Source organism: Dufourea novaeangliae, unplaced genomic scaffold, assembly GCF_001272555.1.
Source record: "Dufourea novaeangliae isolate 0120121106 unplaced genomic scaffold, ASM127255v1 scaffold547, whole genome shotgun sequence".
Lineage (NCBI taxonomy): Eukaryota > Metazoa > Arthropoda > Insecta > Hymenoptera > Halictidae > Dufourea > Dufourea novaeangliae.
Genome location: NW_015374427.1, coordinates 57,875 through 74,955, shown reverse-complemented (window position 1 = coordinate 74,955; position 17,081 = coordinate 57,875). Strand labels below are relative to the sequence as shown.

Genomic DNA, 17,081 nt, shown 5'->3' with positions numbered 1-17,081 from the left:
ATGTAATAGAACGACAAACTGTTCGGAAACGTTAGTGCAATGCAGTAAACCGTTCAGAAACCGCAAAAGCGTTATACCTTCCACTTGCTGTAACTATTTCAACTTTATAGTATTTGTAATAATTAAATTAACTGTAGCTACAATGACAGATTTTCAACTAATGACATAATATAAATGTACTTCCGTGCACAGATGAAAACCAATTCTACTAAACGAACAAGTCTTAGTTTTAGTTCTTAACTTTATTTATTGCTTATTTACTTTAATAAATACATATTTCGGCTCTCTTTACAAATTACAATTAAGTTTATAAGGATAGGATTATCATTTGGATGACATGTATAGTATGCGCGCCGCCGTGCAAATCCGCGACTAGCGTTACATTTATTCGTTGTTCAGCTTCTCATAACGTGTAATCTCGTTCGTTTATTTTCTTCCTCTTTGTAGTGGATATACTTTTTTTACGAGTACTGATACGTCCGCCTGATTCGCGCGTATGCCAGTATGCACATATTTTCTTTTCTGTCATGTGTTCATAATACATTCACATTTCTGACTGGTTCTTATCGCTTCTTATCTCGACCGCTCGCATTTTCCTTTCTCTCGTTTTCTCTCTTGCTCTCCCACTCTCATTCTTTCATTCTCTCTTTCCTCGACCGTCAGCGCGAGTGGTGAAGATTAAGATTATCTTTCCTCCCCACGTTTCCCCTGTGTTTTGCCCAATAATTTATGTAGTAGATGCCAATGTTCAAACGAGGAATTTCGTTTCTCGTTACTTTTCCTTTTTTTAAAACTGGCAAAGTGACCAAGCACGGACATTCTCGTGTCGATGAAAGTAAAGAACCTGAGTGTACCATTGTACGTCAGTGTGCAGGCGTGTGTAGGTGTGAAGATGATGAAGTGAGTTACATAGCGAGATGACACGATGAAAGTTCGCTCGTTGCGATTAATCCCTTCGTTTGTTAAGCTATAACGATCGAGTCTCTAACGGGTAAGTTGGTCGCGTCGATCTTTACAGTTCACCATCGGGCTGCAGGTCGAAGCGTGGCGGGAATGCGGAACCATCCAATTGGGGTTTGAACGCAGATCGATGTGGCTGAAAAATAAACAAATACCTGTTAGTCTCCGAACCAGTTTCAACGGAGATTTATTTGAGATGGGCCAAAAATTGGTGTAAAAGCTTGACGGTGATATCTATTTCCATGGTAGACAGTGAGAGGATCTTGAAAAGTCGAATGAATCGAACAGTAGTGATAAAAACGTGTTTAGAAAAACGTTTTAGAATATTTCCAAGCAGTGCCAGGTTCTGATATGAACATCGTTCGTGGTTTAGTGATGGGATCAAGTCTTATGCGTATTCATGAATTTCAATTCATTCAGTTGCTTTTTTGTTATTTGACAATCATTAATATCTGTCTGTTTATCAGGATCGAATAATATGTTTCACGGTAAGTGTTTCGATTACTACAGTCCAAAGAGATACTTGGTATGCAGCTTAACGCAAAAGGTGCTTCCACATTTTCACAAAGGGGTCAGGTTGGTGTCAACCAGATTTTTTTTGTAATTTTGCAGACGAGTAGAGGGTCTTGAATTACTAATTGTGCTACATTAAGTTTCGGCGGAAATTCATATTTAGGGTAAGAAAACACCCCCTGGATACATACCGGTGTAAACAATATTTAAAGCTTTCCTTGTTTTTAAAAATATTCGATCCCTTTACTTATGATTAAATGGTATTAATAAATTCAGTAGCAAAAATATTTACGAAAATTATCCTACCTGTCCCGTAATAATCGTAAAAAAAAACTTCCCCAAGTATATTCTGAGCGAAATAAATTTTTCTAATTTTAAAAATTCTTCGTAACGATTCTTAAAGAATGAGTATGATAATTTTCGTAAATATTTCTGCTATAGAGTTCAGTAATACTATTTAAATGTAAGTAAAGGGGTAGAATATTTTTAAGGCAAAGAAAAACTTGAAATGTTGTTTACGCAGGTATGTGTACGAGGGGTATTTTCCTACTCTAGATATGAACTTCCACCGAAATTTATTGCAGCACAGACAATAACTCGAGGTCTCTTTCTCATCTGCAAAGTTACTAAAAAATCGGGGTCTGACACCAACATAATCTCTCTTATCAGTGGCTGCGAAGAGGTTTCGAAAGTCTAGAAAATAATGTATACAGTATGTTTATGCTTGACAACATGTATGGTCTAAGAAAATCATACTACAAAAACAATATTGACTCGAAGATTACTGTACATGCAAATGTCAACGCTTGTGGACGTAACTTGTTAGAAAACTTTATTAAGCGATCAATAGTATAGGAATTAATGTAAAACGTGATGTCACTAACATTTCTGTAACAACATTATACAACTTGCACATCTTTGACGTTCTTTAACTACTATATGATTTATGTACTCTTAATCCCATCTCTAATAAGGATCTAATGATATGTTTCACAGATAGAAAGGAACGATATTTATGGGAATTAAGTGACACGTTCTGTGTGTCCTTTTTTTTTTGCGTTTGTGCATTTATCGGACATAATTGGCCTTACACACGAAAAACAACAATGGGTACCGAATTAATCGATGGTGTTAATACCTCCGTTATGTGCATCCTTTACTTCTGCTTAATTTAACAAAACAAAGCAAAAACAGTTAAAGTCAATAAAAAGGAATGTCTCGACAAAGAAAATTAAAGTTTATAATTTGGCATAGTCTCCTCTACGGTAATATTCCAATACAAGTGTACCTATGTGTGCGTTGTGCACGCGTTTACGTATGTAACGTTCCACTAGTCAAGCAATTGCGCATCTAAATACCATAGACAAGGAGTTGTTTATAAATTATCGTGAATCTGTTGGGACAGGTGATACCAAAACTAATAATTAATGACAAGGGCGAAGCTTTATATTTGTAAAGTTTTTGCTTCGAGACGTGTTACGAGCTTATCACACAGGTTCAAAAATAAGGCATAGACGATCGGTAGATTGGGGTTCGTGACAGTTTTCTTTGTATAAAATTGTTTTGATTGTTGTGCTCTGTTTTCACTTGACACACACATGTGCTTTTGACACGTGCACGAACTTACATGGACCGGCGCGATGTTCTTTACTCCATTGCGGAAGGCGCCGCCTTGCGGGCCTTCTGTTGCGGCTATACAGGGACACAGAGATTTTTCAATTAGAGATCCTTTACCACAATGTCGTTTCGAATGCGCGGTACACGACATCTACGTGTTCGGTACTTATTATCATCATTTTCAAACCCTTCGAACTGTTTCACTTGTATGGGGTAAATGTATAAAGTACGGTGCGCCACAATTTGATAAGTTAGGGGAATCCTTGTGGTGCGAAAACGAACAAAATATCACGCTTATCATAATGCATATTCCAATAACATCCTCTTTTTCTTTGGAAGTTGTTTACGGCGTAATATCAGATAAATCAGCAGAAATTCTGTACCTCTATATTTTCTTACCTTTCGCAGTTTATAGCGGTAGAATTTATTAAAAAGAAATGAAGCTTCATAAAGGATTGAACATCTAAATTTCAGAATTGTCATACACAATAACGAATGTTGAATTTTTTAAATTTTCAATGAGATTACCTTCAGACTCTGTATGTTTTAATTTTGAAGTAAATGAAATTATTAGTTGGAATATTTTCTATAGATTACAAATATTTCAACGAAACCAATTGAAAACGACCGATATGAACCTCGGTACGGCATGAATTATCTCTGTCTTTGATGAAAGATTAAATGCTGGATTTATAAGATATTCTCTTGTATTTAATAATTTTGTGTTCAGCTTACCGCTGGGCTCAATCCGCGCGCGGCACTTCCTCCACGTCCTTTGGTACGGAACTTAGTGATTGCCTGTTCGGCAAGATCTGCCCTTTCTTCCGCTTCCTCGAGTTCCTGTTGTGCTTTGCGGAACTTAGCAAGATTCAGAGCAGCTATTTCTTCAGCCTCCTCAATTTGCCTCTTGTATGTCTTGATCTTCTGCTGAAGTTTGTCAACGAGATCTTGCATGCGTTCGTGATTCTTACGGTCTTCATCGGCCTAAACGTTACGAATATAGTCATCATTATTACAAATTATCACAAAAGTTAAGTGAAATTCATATTATAGACCTGGTCTACGCTGTCGGTCTTAGTAACCATAATCATACAGGTTTAGAATGTATTTAGTGGGAATATATTAATGAAATACATGCCTGGAAGCTCAGTTCTTTGATGCGGCGTTCGGACTTGCGCAGGTTCTTCTGGGCATCAGCGTGTCTCCTCTGTTCTCCATCCAATTCGTTCTCTAGTTCACGGACGCGTTGTTCAAGTTTCTGAATTGCCTTCTTGCCGCCTTTCAGGGCATTTGCTTCGGCTTCATCCAGACGTACCTGGAGCTCCTTGATTTGTGTTTCTAGAGCCTTACGCAATTTCTCCTGGGTTTGAGCGTGATCTTGTTCAGCTCGGAGTTCATCGGCCAATCTAGCTGCATCAACCATTGCTTTCTTCGCCTTTTCTTCGGAGTTCTTCGCCTCGTTCAAAAGTTCATCCAGGTCAGACTAAAAAAAAATAAAATCACATATTATGAATTCTATTAAAACCTTACTTTATGATCACGCATGGAACAATATCGTCTTGTCGAGCGTATGATTCGTAGATAAAATTTAATTTTCCCGCTTTAATACTCTGACTACTAAACGGGGAAATTGACAAATTCATGTCGTTAGAAAGAAAAAGAATAAATATAAGTATTGACATGGAAAGATTGGGGAAGACGGGTATGGTTATTTGATAAAATGGTATGGGCAACAGTTAATTATGGAGTGGAGGTGTGGGGATGGAAGGAGAGGGCTTTCTAAAGATAGAGAGGCTGCAAGAAAGATTTCCAAAGTGGGTACTAGGGGTGGAAAGGAGTACACCGGGGTATATAATAAGGGAGGAAATGCAAAGAGAGAAACTAAAAGGGAAGGCAGGAATAAGAGCATGGGGATATGAAAGGAAATTAGAGGAGGGACAAGGAGGAGAGCTGACAAGGATGTGTTAGGAGGAAATAACAGTGAGGACGAGTAGAGGGGAAGCATTAGAGGGATGGGAAGAGAAAAGAAGGGAGTATTATGAGGAAAGGGGATGGTCAGTGGAGGAGATAGAAGGAATGAGACAAGGAGGAGAGCCACGTGGAGAGGAAGTACAACAAATGGTACAGAATGGTTAAAGGAAGAGGGATTCCTAGGTATCTGAGAAAAGGGTGGGGAGAAAGTAGGTGTTAAAGGGTAGCCAGATTTAAGTTAGGCAATGAGATGAGGGAATATAGGTATTAGGTGGCAAAGGAAAAAAGAAGGTGCAGGATCTGTGGGTTGAGGGAAGAAACGTGGGAACATGTGTGGGAAGAATGCATGGATTGAAGAGAAGAAAGGGGGTAGCAGGAAATGGTAAGGGAAGTGTTAGGAGATGAGAGGGAGTGAAGAAAAGGGAGAATGGATGGAAGAATGAATGATAGAAGAAATGAGAGTGATAGGTGAGACGAGCGGAAGCGGAGGTCCGAGATAGGGAAAGGGTGTGTGTGTGTGTGTGTGTGTAGACATGCGGGGGTAGATATAAGAAAATATAAATTGTAAGTGCGTAGGGTAAGCGTAGTTCTTAAGGAGCGAGTAAAGTGAAAGAAATAGTAACCCTTAGGGGAATCAATAAAGTTTCTATACTCACATGGAGAGTCTGGAGTTCAGCCTCAAGTTTCCTTTTGGCAGCAGAGATAGAAGCGTTTTGAGCGCTAAGTTCGTTCAGTTGTTCATGGCAGTCGGCCAATTCTTGTTCTGCTTGTCGTCGACCACGATCTGCTTGTTCAAGAAGGGTGCGACTTTCCTCCAATTCGTTTTGTAGAGCGTTAGCGCGGCGTTCGGAAATTCCAAGAAGTTCTCTGGCTTCATCGCGTGCTCTTTGCTCCTCTTCAAGTGCGGTCTGCACGTCCTTCAGCTCGGCATTCGCTTTGTTTGCGTGATCCAGAGCGATTTCCAATTCGTTAATATCAGCTTCAAGCTTCTTCTTCATGCGGAGCGCCTCAGCTTTACCCTGCACATTCGATTAAATGATTTCCAGTTAGTGTGATTTTTATTCTTTACCCGAAGAAACTTTTCCAACTGCGATTCGTATGATACGGAGTTAGAACCTAGTAAAGCACAAGAAAATGCTAACCTTGGCTTCGGCTTCGAGCGACGCCTGCATAGAATCGAGTGCACGCTGGTGATTCTTTCTGGTATTCTCAAATTCTTCTTCCTTCTCCTGAATGCGGCGGTCGATTTCTTGGCGCACTTGACTAAGTTCAAGCTGACTGCGCAGCACTTTGTTCTCCTCTTGTTCCAGAGCGGCCTCTGCCTCCTCCAAAGCGGCTTGAAGTTCATCCTTCTCAGCTTCCAAGCGCTTCCTGGCCTTCTCGATTTCGTGAATGTTGCGGCCACCTTCTCCAATCTGGTCTAAAAGATCTTTCACCTCGTCGGCAAGGTTCTTGTTTTCGCGACGTACTGCTTCCAGTTGTTCTTGACCTTCCTCGTATGCACCTAATTTGTACATGAAACGATATACATATTAACACATATAAGGAGATGCGCGTTCAATACAAACAACTTCATAATTTATTATTTTAACGTAATTTATCATTTCAATGGTTCGAATTAAACAGAACGTTTAGAAAGACGAGAAGTAGGTACCTCTGAGCCTGAATAATTCAGTGCTGTAGTTGCGGCATTCTTTTTGGCTGGCGTCAAGTTCGGCAGCCAGGTCATCAACCTTGAGTTTCCATTCGCCAATGATTTTGTCGAAGGCCTTCTGTTTCTTTTCGGCAGCATTGGCAATTGCGGTCGCACGGTCGACTTCGATTTGAAGATCTTCGACTTCCGTCGATAATCTCTGTTTCGTCTTTTCAAGGGCGATAACTTTCTGATTAAGGGACTCGATCGTTTCTTCGGCTTCGGCCAGACGTGCCTGCAATTTCCTCTTAGCTTCCTCGAGCTCTTCTGCTCTTGCAACACCCTCGGATTCGTATTTTGTACGCCATAATTGTGCTTCCGCATTCGCTTTGCTGAGTTGCCTTTGGAGGTCAGCTTTGCCTTCTGCTTCCTCTTCGACTTGTTCCCGAATGTTGTCCAGGTCGTGTTCAAGGTTGCGGAATTTACCAAGGAGAGTGGCGCGTTCTCTTGATTCTTCGTCGGCCAAACGTTTTGTATCCTCCAATTGTGTGGTGAGCGAGATCTTGATCTTGGAAAGCTGACTGACTTGGGATTCTGCTTCTTCGAGTTGGCGTAAGAGATCGCTGTTCTCAATAGACAGTTTCTTCTTGGCGGCGTCGAAATCGTTCAAAGTGCGATTCACTTCTTCGAGTTTGCCCTGAGTTTCATTCAGCTGATGTTGTAATTGTTTGACGATCTTTTCTTGAGCAGCCTGTATTTAAAAGTTGGAAATCATAAGAAAAGTAGCTTGATTCAATTACTTTAGATTCGATTCGAACATGGAATGATCTTTTGCACGTATTTGAAAACATTGTAATCCACAGGTTAGCAGTATTGGTAATAATTAACGTTGCTTGGCTACGGAAATTAATTTATCAAAGATCGACAATATAAGAACGTTGAAACCAAAAAGGTTTAAATACACGACTTCCATAGAATTTCAAATAATCAAGTACGATCATTCCACAGTGAATCTCGATGTTAAATATAAAAGTACAAACGAGAAGCAAGCTTTATAAGCCGGACACACTTTGCAACCATGGAAATTACGTATGAATGCATTCTCAAGGTTTTAGAAGCAGCTCTGAAATGATGTCCCTTCTCAGCACTGACGATTACCTGTTAAAGCTGTTAGTTGCGTTAGTTCGCCGTACCATAAACGATGTTTTACCAAAGATCTTACCTTCTCATTACTGAGATGATCTACACTTGCACGCATGTCATTCAATTCGCTGAAGTATTGGACCTTATCCTTTTCAACCCTATTTCGTGTAAAAACAAATTCAACGGAGGCAATTAGTCACTGTATGGGACATATAATTGTGTGCATGACATTCTGATTGTAATGAAACATATCACCTCACAAATATTTCGACATTACGAACGGAAACATTGCTGATAATTGATTACAATAATACGAGGGAGAATTTCCGTGCTCATTCTGAAACGTCGAACAAACACCAAAACATTGTTTAATTAAAAATCGAAGGTCTATATTTAAGTAGTTATTAAATAGATTAAGTTAAATGTACTACATTTAATCGATTTCAAGAATTCGATCACAAACATAGGACGGGACAAGAAACGGACAAGTTTCTGCGTACAACTTTGAAATAACCAGGGATTCATCATTCTCACGGTTCTAAGATACCTTTTCCCTGGCAACCTGATCCGTCGTGGCACGAGAATTGTTCAGCTCGGCGTGGATGTCATGACGGCCCTTTTCGGCCCTATTGAAAACACATTGCAATTTCGGCTCTATGCAAATATTTACAGGTTTCTAGAGAAAATTTCTGTTTTCAAAAGAAAATCTTCAGCGATATTTCTGTATAAATATAAATCCGTGGTACGGTTTTCTGTAACTATATTTCTAACGTAATGAAAAAAAAAAACGATTGCTTCCTTTACATCATTCGATAGAACATTTTGTATTCAAAAACGATTAAGAAACATTTTTTCATTGACCCGAAACTAGTGTAGGCAAGTTCAAGGGCTAGAACTGAAAACTCTATATCCTTTGCATAAATGTAAAATTAAAGAGAAATCGATGTCTCAACCTTACCTAGCTTTGAGTTTGTTAAGTGTGTCGATTTGCTCTCCCATTTCGGCAACAGCGTCGTTGTGCTTCTTGCGCAGGCTGGCGAGGGTGGCTTCATGTTGAATATTGGCTTCCTCGAGGTCCCTGCGAAGTTTGCTAAGTTCGGCTTCTCTCTTCTTGTTGAGTTCGATTTGAGCAGAAGTCGCGCCACCGGCTTCTTCGAGACGTTCGCCAAGTTCTTCAAGTTCACGAGCAAGGTCGCTGCGCTGTTTCTCAGCTTTCACGCGAGAACCACGCTCAGCTTCGATCTGAAAAGGTAAATAGAAGAAAACAATTCAGTTGCTCTTCGAGTTCTCTGCTGGTGAATTTAAACAATTCAACGAATGACATTTATGCAACATAACTGTGTTACGATTAATTAGGAAAAATCAACGGATATTTTTAAACTCACTTCTTCCTCGAGTTCCTCGATACGCGCTTGCAGTTCCTTAATCTGTTTCTGTAGTTTACCAACTAAGGATTGCTCGTCTTCCAGTTTAGCAGTCAAGGATGACAGTTCTTTATCCTTGCGTTGGATGGTCTGTTCGAGTTCCTTTTTGTTCCTCTCGAGATCAGCAACGGCTTCCTGAGTGAGTTTCAGATCTCCTTCAACCTTCCTCTTGGATTTTTCTACGTCAGCTCTACGGAAACAAGTACACACAGTTGTTGAATATATTGTTCGAAATGAAATTTTAAAATCGTCAAGAAAATCTAACAACTGACCGTGATTTTTTCTCACGTTCGAGAGAGTCTTCAAGTTCGTCGAGAGTCTGTTCTAACTTAACCTTGACCTTATTCAAATGGTTGACTTTGTCTTCAGCAGCCTGGAGCTCCTCGGCTGTCTTCTGGTTAACTTCGCCTTGGTTCTTCTTCTCTTTGTTCAATTTATTAATGAGTTCGTCTTGGTGGGCGATTTCGTCGTTCAAGTTGCGAATCTGGTGATCTTTCGTTGCTTTATCTTGCTCTGATTTCTGGAGATTCAGTTCGAGGTCTTCGATATCTTTTTTCAGACCCGCTACTTCCTGTTCCAGCTTTTTCTTATTTTGGAAGAGATTATTCCTCGAGTCTTCCTCTTCTTTGAATCTATCATTGAGATCCTGTGACACGAAAGAATATTAGGAAATTGTCTTTCAATTACTTAAATTTCCTCAATCTCACCGAGACATTTGGCAATTATGCTACGTCGTATTTGCTCTAAATTTCTTTTTATTTTCTTATTTGAAAGCACTATCGAAATACCCGATGTCCTAGGAAAGGTTAACTAGGAATGGTTTCCAGATCAGCTAGGAAATACCTAAGCTGTTTCAATAATAGATCTACAAGAAATATCGATACTTCTTTAACGAGGTAATATCGTTATAAGCAACCTGTATAACAAATTATTACATGTTTGCTAATTCGTATCACTGGTATGAATTGATAGACATGTTATAATTCGTTTTACACGTACTATGCAGAGATGACTTCTTGGCTAAGCAATTTAATTAGCTGTCTCGTAAAGACGACGCTTCTACGCACACGCATTATTATTATTTGCCGAATCATTCACCCCCCTTTGTCCCTGTGCCGTTCAATACGTGTTGTACATGCACGTATCAGAAATTGTGTCGTACGGCATTTTATTTCTTCTCAATATAAAGAAATACCTTCGAACTCACGATGCAATAGGTACAGCAATATCAACGTATATCATTCATAGTTTCAATGAATCTATCAAACATACGTAGTGATTTCCGTACTCATATATTAGGTTATCTAAAATTGCCTATCAATTAATCAAATACAAACGGGAACGGCTTACGCGGTTTGGTTATTAGTACCACGGTTGAGAAATATTGCGCCACGACACTATCGTATGTATAAATAAAAAAACGGAGCATATAAAAAAATGGAAACATTTGGCAAGCAAGTATTATATTCCAACATGGAAGTTGTATACATACTTAGGTAGAAGAGTGGTTTACAGAAACCAATTCCGGTGTCAGTATACAGAAAACATGAAACGTGAAATATTCTAAGAAAGTATTATGCAATTGACATGTTGGCATCAAACGTTTTTTCCTAATGATTTTGCAAAAAAAAATATTCATGTTTGTAAAAGAGTCTCAGTGTACTAGACAGTGCCCTAGACGGCGATCGATATTTATCAGACATACAAAAAAGTATTCAATTGAATGTCTAAAATTGAACTCAGAATTTGCATAATTATTAATATTGTCAAAGCTGTTACTAGTCATAACCGACAATCGGAATTGATCAAAACAGGAGCAAACTGTAATTACGTTTAGTGTCGATTAAATTCAGCAACATTTTTATATAACATTTCGATAGAGAATTTTTCGTACTGTTAATCGTTACAATTGTTTGTTGTCGTATAGATAGAAGAAAAAGACGGAAATTGGCTGTGAACAGTGTTTTGCCGGATTCGTAATTCTATTTATCAAGAAGAATATGTAATTTAAGTTAAATGCCTAACATAGATCGATGGAATGTTTAACGTTTCCTTCAAACGCCGTAATGCCTTGTATGCATTCTATAGCTTGGTGCATCGAATGAATCGCAACGACCAGAATAGAACAAACGAAATGAAGAATGTTCGATAAAGTAAGAGGCCGACGGAAGTACGTTAAACTTGAGACGTGCTTTAATTGATGAGAGATGAGGAGGATCTCTCGAATTCAAGATGAACAGCCAAGAAGTTGCGTGATGACGCATAAACTGTACCAACGTATAAATATACCTTACACCTGTTACCTCGTTCGTTTCCCCGGCTGTTCCAGCACATGACCACACCCACCTTTAATAACCTGGAATCTGGGATCGGCGGCGGCTAAATTTGGTTCCATCCCAGAGAGGGGATACATTATTCAATGTTTCCGTTCCTAAGTAAGTACGTTAAGCAGACTTCAACGTTTTTATTTCCTCTGATCCTGCTTCTTTCTGTCTTCACTATCCATACATGATATCGTCTAATTTCGGACTTACCCGTTGCAATTGCTAATATCTTTGCAACCATACGTAATCAATGACTATACGAGACGAGATTCATTTTGAAATTGAAATTTTCTTACATTCTCTTATTTCCCCTTCATATCGTGGTTGCTAAATTTTGTTGCTCTGAGAAATGTAAAAATTTGTAAAAACAATTGGCGAAATAATCAGCTTGTAAATTTGCTAACATACGGTGCACTAGAAACCACATTCTACCAGGACTAAATGATCTTTACAAATGCCGGAAGGCAAACTGAATCCTATCTGGAACGAGCGAGCAACTAGCGTCGGCAAGAAATACAAGCTGATCTAGAATTTAAAAGATTGTCAAAAATAGCGTGGAATTCTGAAACACGTCTCATTCCTCAAGGAATTTTTTAACTTTTCGTATCCGACAAGTTTTATTTGAAAAACCAGGGCAAAGCTTCTCGAAATAATCGAAGAATCAAGAATCAAAGAATGATGCAATCCAAGATATTACTTTTTTCATTCCCTACATTCAATATAACAAAAACATTTCTATTCTATTAAGTCATTCGAATCGAATTTTTCATTTGGATTTGTAAAAGGAAATGTATAAATTAAAAATTCTTCCTCTGTAAAACTCTATAGTTGTTTTTCACCTCAAGATTTTGTAACGGTCTAATTCTAATAAAATATTGCCGAATAATGGTAATAATAATGATTAGGCACTTGTTATTTCGGAACAGAATACTATTCGTTTCAAACACACGGACATTACTTTACGCGTGACTTAATAAAGGAGAAATTAAAGTAACCAGGGAATTTGTTGGTAATTGTAGTAAAAAAACAGTGAACGAGGAAGTTCCATGCGAATAAATATAGGATCGACCGAATAGATATCGGAAAACCGTAGAATAATCTGTCGCGGAAGAAGAGTAACGTGCGGTGATTGGGATATTCAAACCTCTGGTCTGACTAATGGCACACCTTCGCTACTTTGTGGTTGCGTTTCTTGCGAAACGGCGATGTATCAAGTCTTGTCAGATGCATCATTCTTAGTAACCCGAGCCAGGTCGATATATATTACGATCAACCACCGGTGGTGCACGAATTGCAAACTTCTCCCCCACCCCCACACCGCCCAAAAAAGAACCGTAGCATTTGAGCAGAATATTGACCACTTCGAAAATGTTAGTGTCATGCCGCTTAAGATGTTTTGACACTAAGAAAGAAGCGTAATTTCTTCTGGACAAGCTGAACGTTAACACCTACAATTTCAATAACGTATCGATGTGTCACAATATCATGTCAAAATACCGCTCAACGAATACACAATTACATTTCCGATTTATACGAGTATTATCATTTGAATTATATTGTACTCGTAACCAATATTATTCAGGAATTTTATTTAAAAAGAAACCTCATTTAATTAAAGAATTTTCCATTCTTGTTTCCAGGCGAGACGGCATTTTTTTTATCAAACACGAAAGTATCATGATTTTTTCACGGACATTTCTGGAGATGAATGCGGGGAATCACGAATGAAACTATTTACGTCCCCAAAGTATAAATAAAGTCCCGCATACTTTGACGTCTTGTTATTTTTTCCCGAGACACGTAAAAGTCAGCTTCCTCTCTTACAGCAGATTAATTCAGTTTTTTAATCTGTTTTTGTAACTGCAGCTACAATACTAATCGGCCCCGATGAAGTATGGGATAGTTGAGGAGACACCAATAACCCCATTCTCTTTTGTTTCGACATTCAGTCATTCCTCTACGAGGTATAATTATCAGTTGTTTGATTCATGATACGCTTCTTGGAGGACGCGCGTTTATCATCGCAAGAACAGTTTCGATATCGGTGAACCGTGCCAATTGAACTACTTTCTACTGCTTGTATCAACGGTTAAATGTTTGTCTGATCACTCGAAAACCGAAAAAAAACGGTTTCTTAAAAAAGTAGAAATCTTATTACTACGATAGACGAATCCGGGCTACCACTTAAATTTGAAATTAGTAGGATAGATGCTGAACTATTTCATTACTTCTTAGTAGTTATCCTGAAGATTTTTATTTAGAATCTTTTTTGCCAAATGCCTCGCAGAATCGAGGAATTTTGTGCAAGCAATGTAGAAAGAAATACAGGAGAGAATTTCTAAATTAATTATCTAAAGCTTACCTGAAGTTGAGACTCGAGATCGGCTTTCTGGGCAGCTAATTTCAACGACTTTTCCATGTATTCGGAGAGAGAGCCTTTTTCACCTTCCAGCTGCCGTTGCATGGCATTTCTTTCGGTGAGAAGTTTCGTGTTCTGTTCTTCGAGTTCCTTGCGTAGTTTTTCTTCCCTCTCGAAGGCCTCCTGTGCTTTTCTTGCTTTCTCCTCGAGCGCCTGCAATTGCGATTCCACATCAGCGTTCAACTTTTGCACCGCGGGATTCGAGTCCTCGACCAGCGTGTCCCCCATTTTTTTCGGTTCAGTTTACAGATTGCCGATTGGCTACTTGTTAGGGCTAAACACGGGAACCACTATTCGTAGCCGGCGAATAATAAGTGAATCTCCTATGCTTGAGAGGATTCCTCGATGAACCGAGCAATCGCAGGGATAATATCGTATTATCAGTATTAAGAAAAGAAGCAGTAAACTACACACAGGAACAATTGTGTCGCGTTCACGATAAAACGTTTGATATAAAAAGAAGGGAACACTATTCGATTCGGAAAAAATAATATCGAAGGGGTCGGTGCGAGGTCGCGGGTCCAACTGGTCTCCGATTTACCAGAGGCTCAACTTTTCTATCTAAAATCCCTCTTCGCGGTCACTAAGAAGAATCAGCCATCGTCCCCACTCCAGCAATATTCATCGTAGAAAAATATTTATAACCGATCTCGATGACGAGGGAGGGAACCGTTCACGTGCAAGCAGGAGTGGGCTAACCATGACAAACCGAGCTAGTAGAGGGGGATTGATAAAATTAGAATCTGTTCCAGGAGGGTCGGATGGGTCAAAATCAACTCTCCTTTTACGCTCCAGAGGGTGGAACACCGATCGACCTCATAATTCTTGAGGGACCAGCCCGAGGAATCGGCTTCCTCCCGTAGTTGGGAACGCATACCGATTTACGGGAGGCATAGGTGGGATCGTTTTACTGCGTCGGCGCTGATAGAGTCATGCTGTGGTAACATCATTTATAGCGAATGATACTATTTTCGATAGGACGTGATTCGGACTACTTTATTTTCGTTTGCTCGGTGGAAAATTTGAATAATCATCGCGATTACATGTACAGAGGACCTTAGGTCAGACTGGTGTAATTAGGGATGTCGCTATAACACTGAATATATTTGAAAATTTGTTCTTCCACGGATACTAGTACTTTCAACGTATGTATGTGGTCTAGACTTTGGCATTTAAATTACAGTCGAATCTTTATGGATTTTTAATTATCTTACTTGATTCTGTAGTACTCTTTTCCTACTGTTCGATTTGAATAATGCATTATAAACTACTTTTAACATCTTCTGTTATAATGTCTTAATGATAATAGGTGTTAAGATCACGTTATTCTTATTCGAAAACATTAATTTTGCAAATCTGTATCGTATCAAACTTAAATTTAAGAATACAACGTACCTATTTGTAAAAGAATAATCTGAGAAGTTAGTCGTGTTTTCTGTAAGTTCTGAATTTCTAATATAGTGTTCTTAAAAATAGTTCTCTAAAATGAAACCATACTAAATATGTCGAAAGAGTGGTATTCCCATCTTTAACAATAAGATGGAATTAGATACAATGAATAATCGGTGACACCAAGTCCGTGACCGGATTGGGAGCTTGGGATTCTTTGGATATGTTTATGATCGTTGCACGACGAAAAAGTATATCTACGTTTATTTATAGTAGAACGGTTGAAAGGATTCAAAGGAAAATATGAGTGAGGGCTGAACATTTAAGTTGCAGTGAAAAGACACGTGGAAATCACCATGGTACTGTATTTTTGGAACGCTGAAAAAAACTTGAACCTACTATATGCATAACTCTAACTGTTGTACATTCGAAATTAAAAAAGACTGGAAATTTCAAAAGAGTTATATCGTTCATATAACAATTATGTCGAACGATATATTTCTACAATCACAAATTCTTGTCAAGTTTTAGTTCTAAAATTACGATTAGAACTTTATTCGTGATATTTGATTAAAATGTTATAGATCATAAATGGTTTGATTATAATTCGGAAAAGTGCTGTATTAATAATAAAAATAGGGCACTTTTTAAATTTATTTGATAATCTGTGATTGTATAATCGTCAGAGCATAGTCCACTATTTAGAAGTTCAGAAATAACTCACACTTCGATTCGCTAATTTGACTTGATTCCAAAATCATGAATGTTAATCAAAAAATTCTTTATATTACTCTTCAACACTAACTATTACTTTCTAATTTACGAATAAATTGTATTTTTATTGAAAAGTTAAGTAGAGGTTGAGAAAGACTTATTGATATTTCTGTATCGAAAGATAGGGCATTATCTATTATTTATCGAGCGGAGTAATAAATATTCGATACGTTTTTTATTATTAAGTAAATGATTTAAGCGAACATTATTCTAATTACGTATTTCATTATAAAATTACGTCTATATCAACATAAACGTTTTAAATTTACATAAGAACTACTTGCCTTGAAGAGTATTTTGTAATTACTGACACAATACTACTACAGCTTCATTTTAACGTACGTCTGAACAAAAGTATAAATAAGTATGTTGCGCGTTCAATCATACGATTTGTAAGCCATTAAAAAAATAATAGTAATTATATATTTAAATCGAAGGTAGGTACATTTGATTTCTACTACTTTACTGTCAAAGTTTCTTTATCTGTCATAATCATTGGTAAATTATTTCTAAACTTGTTTTTAAATTCCGTCGTACGTTCTGTTAGACGTGTGAAAGAACTTTGAATGCCGATCTTTTGTAACACGTAAGAAGGTAAAAATAGAAAATAGCGATGCTGGGGAAATAAACGTAGTGTTACAAGTCAACACGTTCAGAGATCAAAATGGTGAAATCTGTATGAGCAAAGAAGCGTATGCTACGTTGAGATCATAGGTTTCCGTGCAGCTTTCATAAATTATCCCAAAATCAGTTTTCCACGTATATTTTACCAACTGGTGTCACTGGTATTGACAAAATGTTCTAAATTCTTAAATATTCAACATAAAGCAGTTGTTTATGTTCAAGAACTGGATAGGTTCCGTTTTTCAAGAAAATACAAAGATAAATTGATAATTGTGTTGTATAGTAAAGTA

General features: G+C 38.1%; 1 protein-coding gene across 7 annotated transcripts in view; it reads right to left on the bottom strand.

Annotated features, from left to right (window-relative positions):
- Window positions 1-227: 227 nt before the first annotated feature.
- Window positions 228-17,081, bottom strand: part of LOC107193051 (myosin heavy chain, muscle) — a 51,576-nt gene continuing 34,722 nt past the window's right edge. For 6 of the 7 annotated variants that reach the window (XM_015582429.1, XM_015582427.1, XM_015582430.1 and 3 more), the window contains exons 16-26: window positions 13,948-14,157; window positions 9,534-9,907; window positions 9,223-9,451; window positions 8,796-9,079; window positions 7,917-7,995; window positions 6,716-7,445; window positions 6,204-6,565; window positions 5,718-6,080; window positions 4,229-4,573; window positions 3,826-4,074; window positions 228-1,096 (exon numbers count right to left, since the gene is read on the bottom strand). In XM_015582429.1, coding sequence (XP_015437915.1) covers window positions 1,013-1,096; window positions 3,826-4,074; window positions 4,229-4,573; window positions 5,718-6,080; window positions 6,204-6,565; window positions 6,716-7,445; window positions 7,917-7,995; window positions 8,796-9,079; window positions 9,223-9,451; window positions 9,534-9,907; window positions 13,948-14,157 — 3,309 coding nt within the window. In that variant the 3' untranslated portion in view covers window positions 228-1,012. Of the gene's footprint in view, window positions 1,097-3,100; window positions 3,166-3,825; window positions 4,075-4,228; window positions 4,574-5,717; window positions 6,081-6,203; window positions 6,566-6,715; window positions 7,446-7,916; window positions 7,996-8,795; window positions 9,080-9,222; window positions 9,452-9,533; window positions 9,908-13,947; window positions 14,158-17,081 lie in introns of all 7 variants that reach the window. The other variant, XM_015582433.1, reaches the window with a different exon arrangement.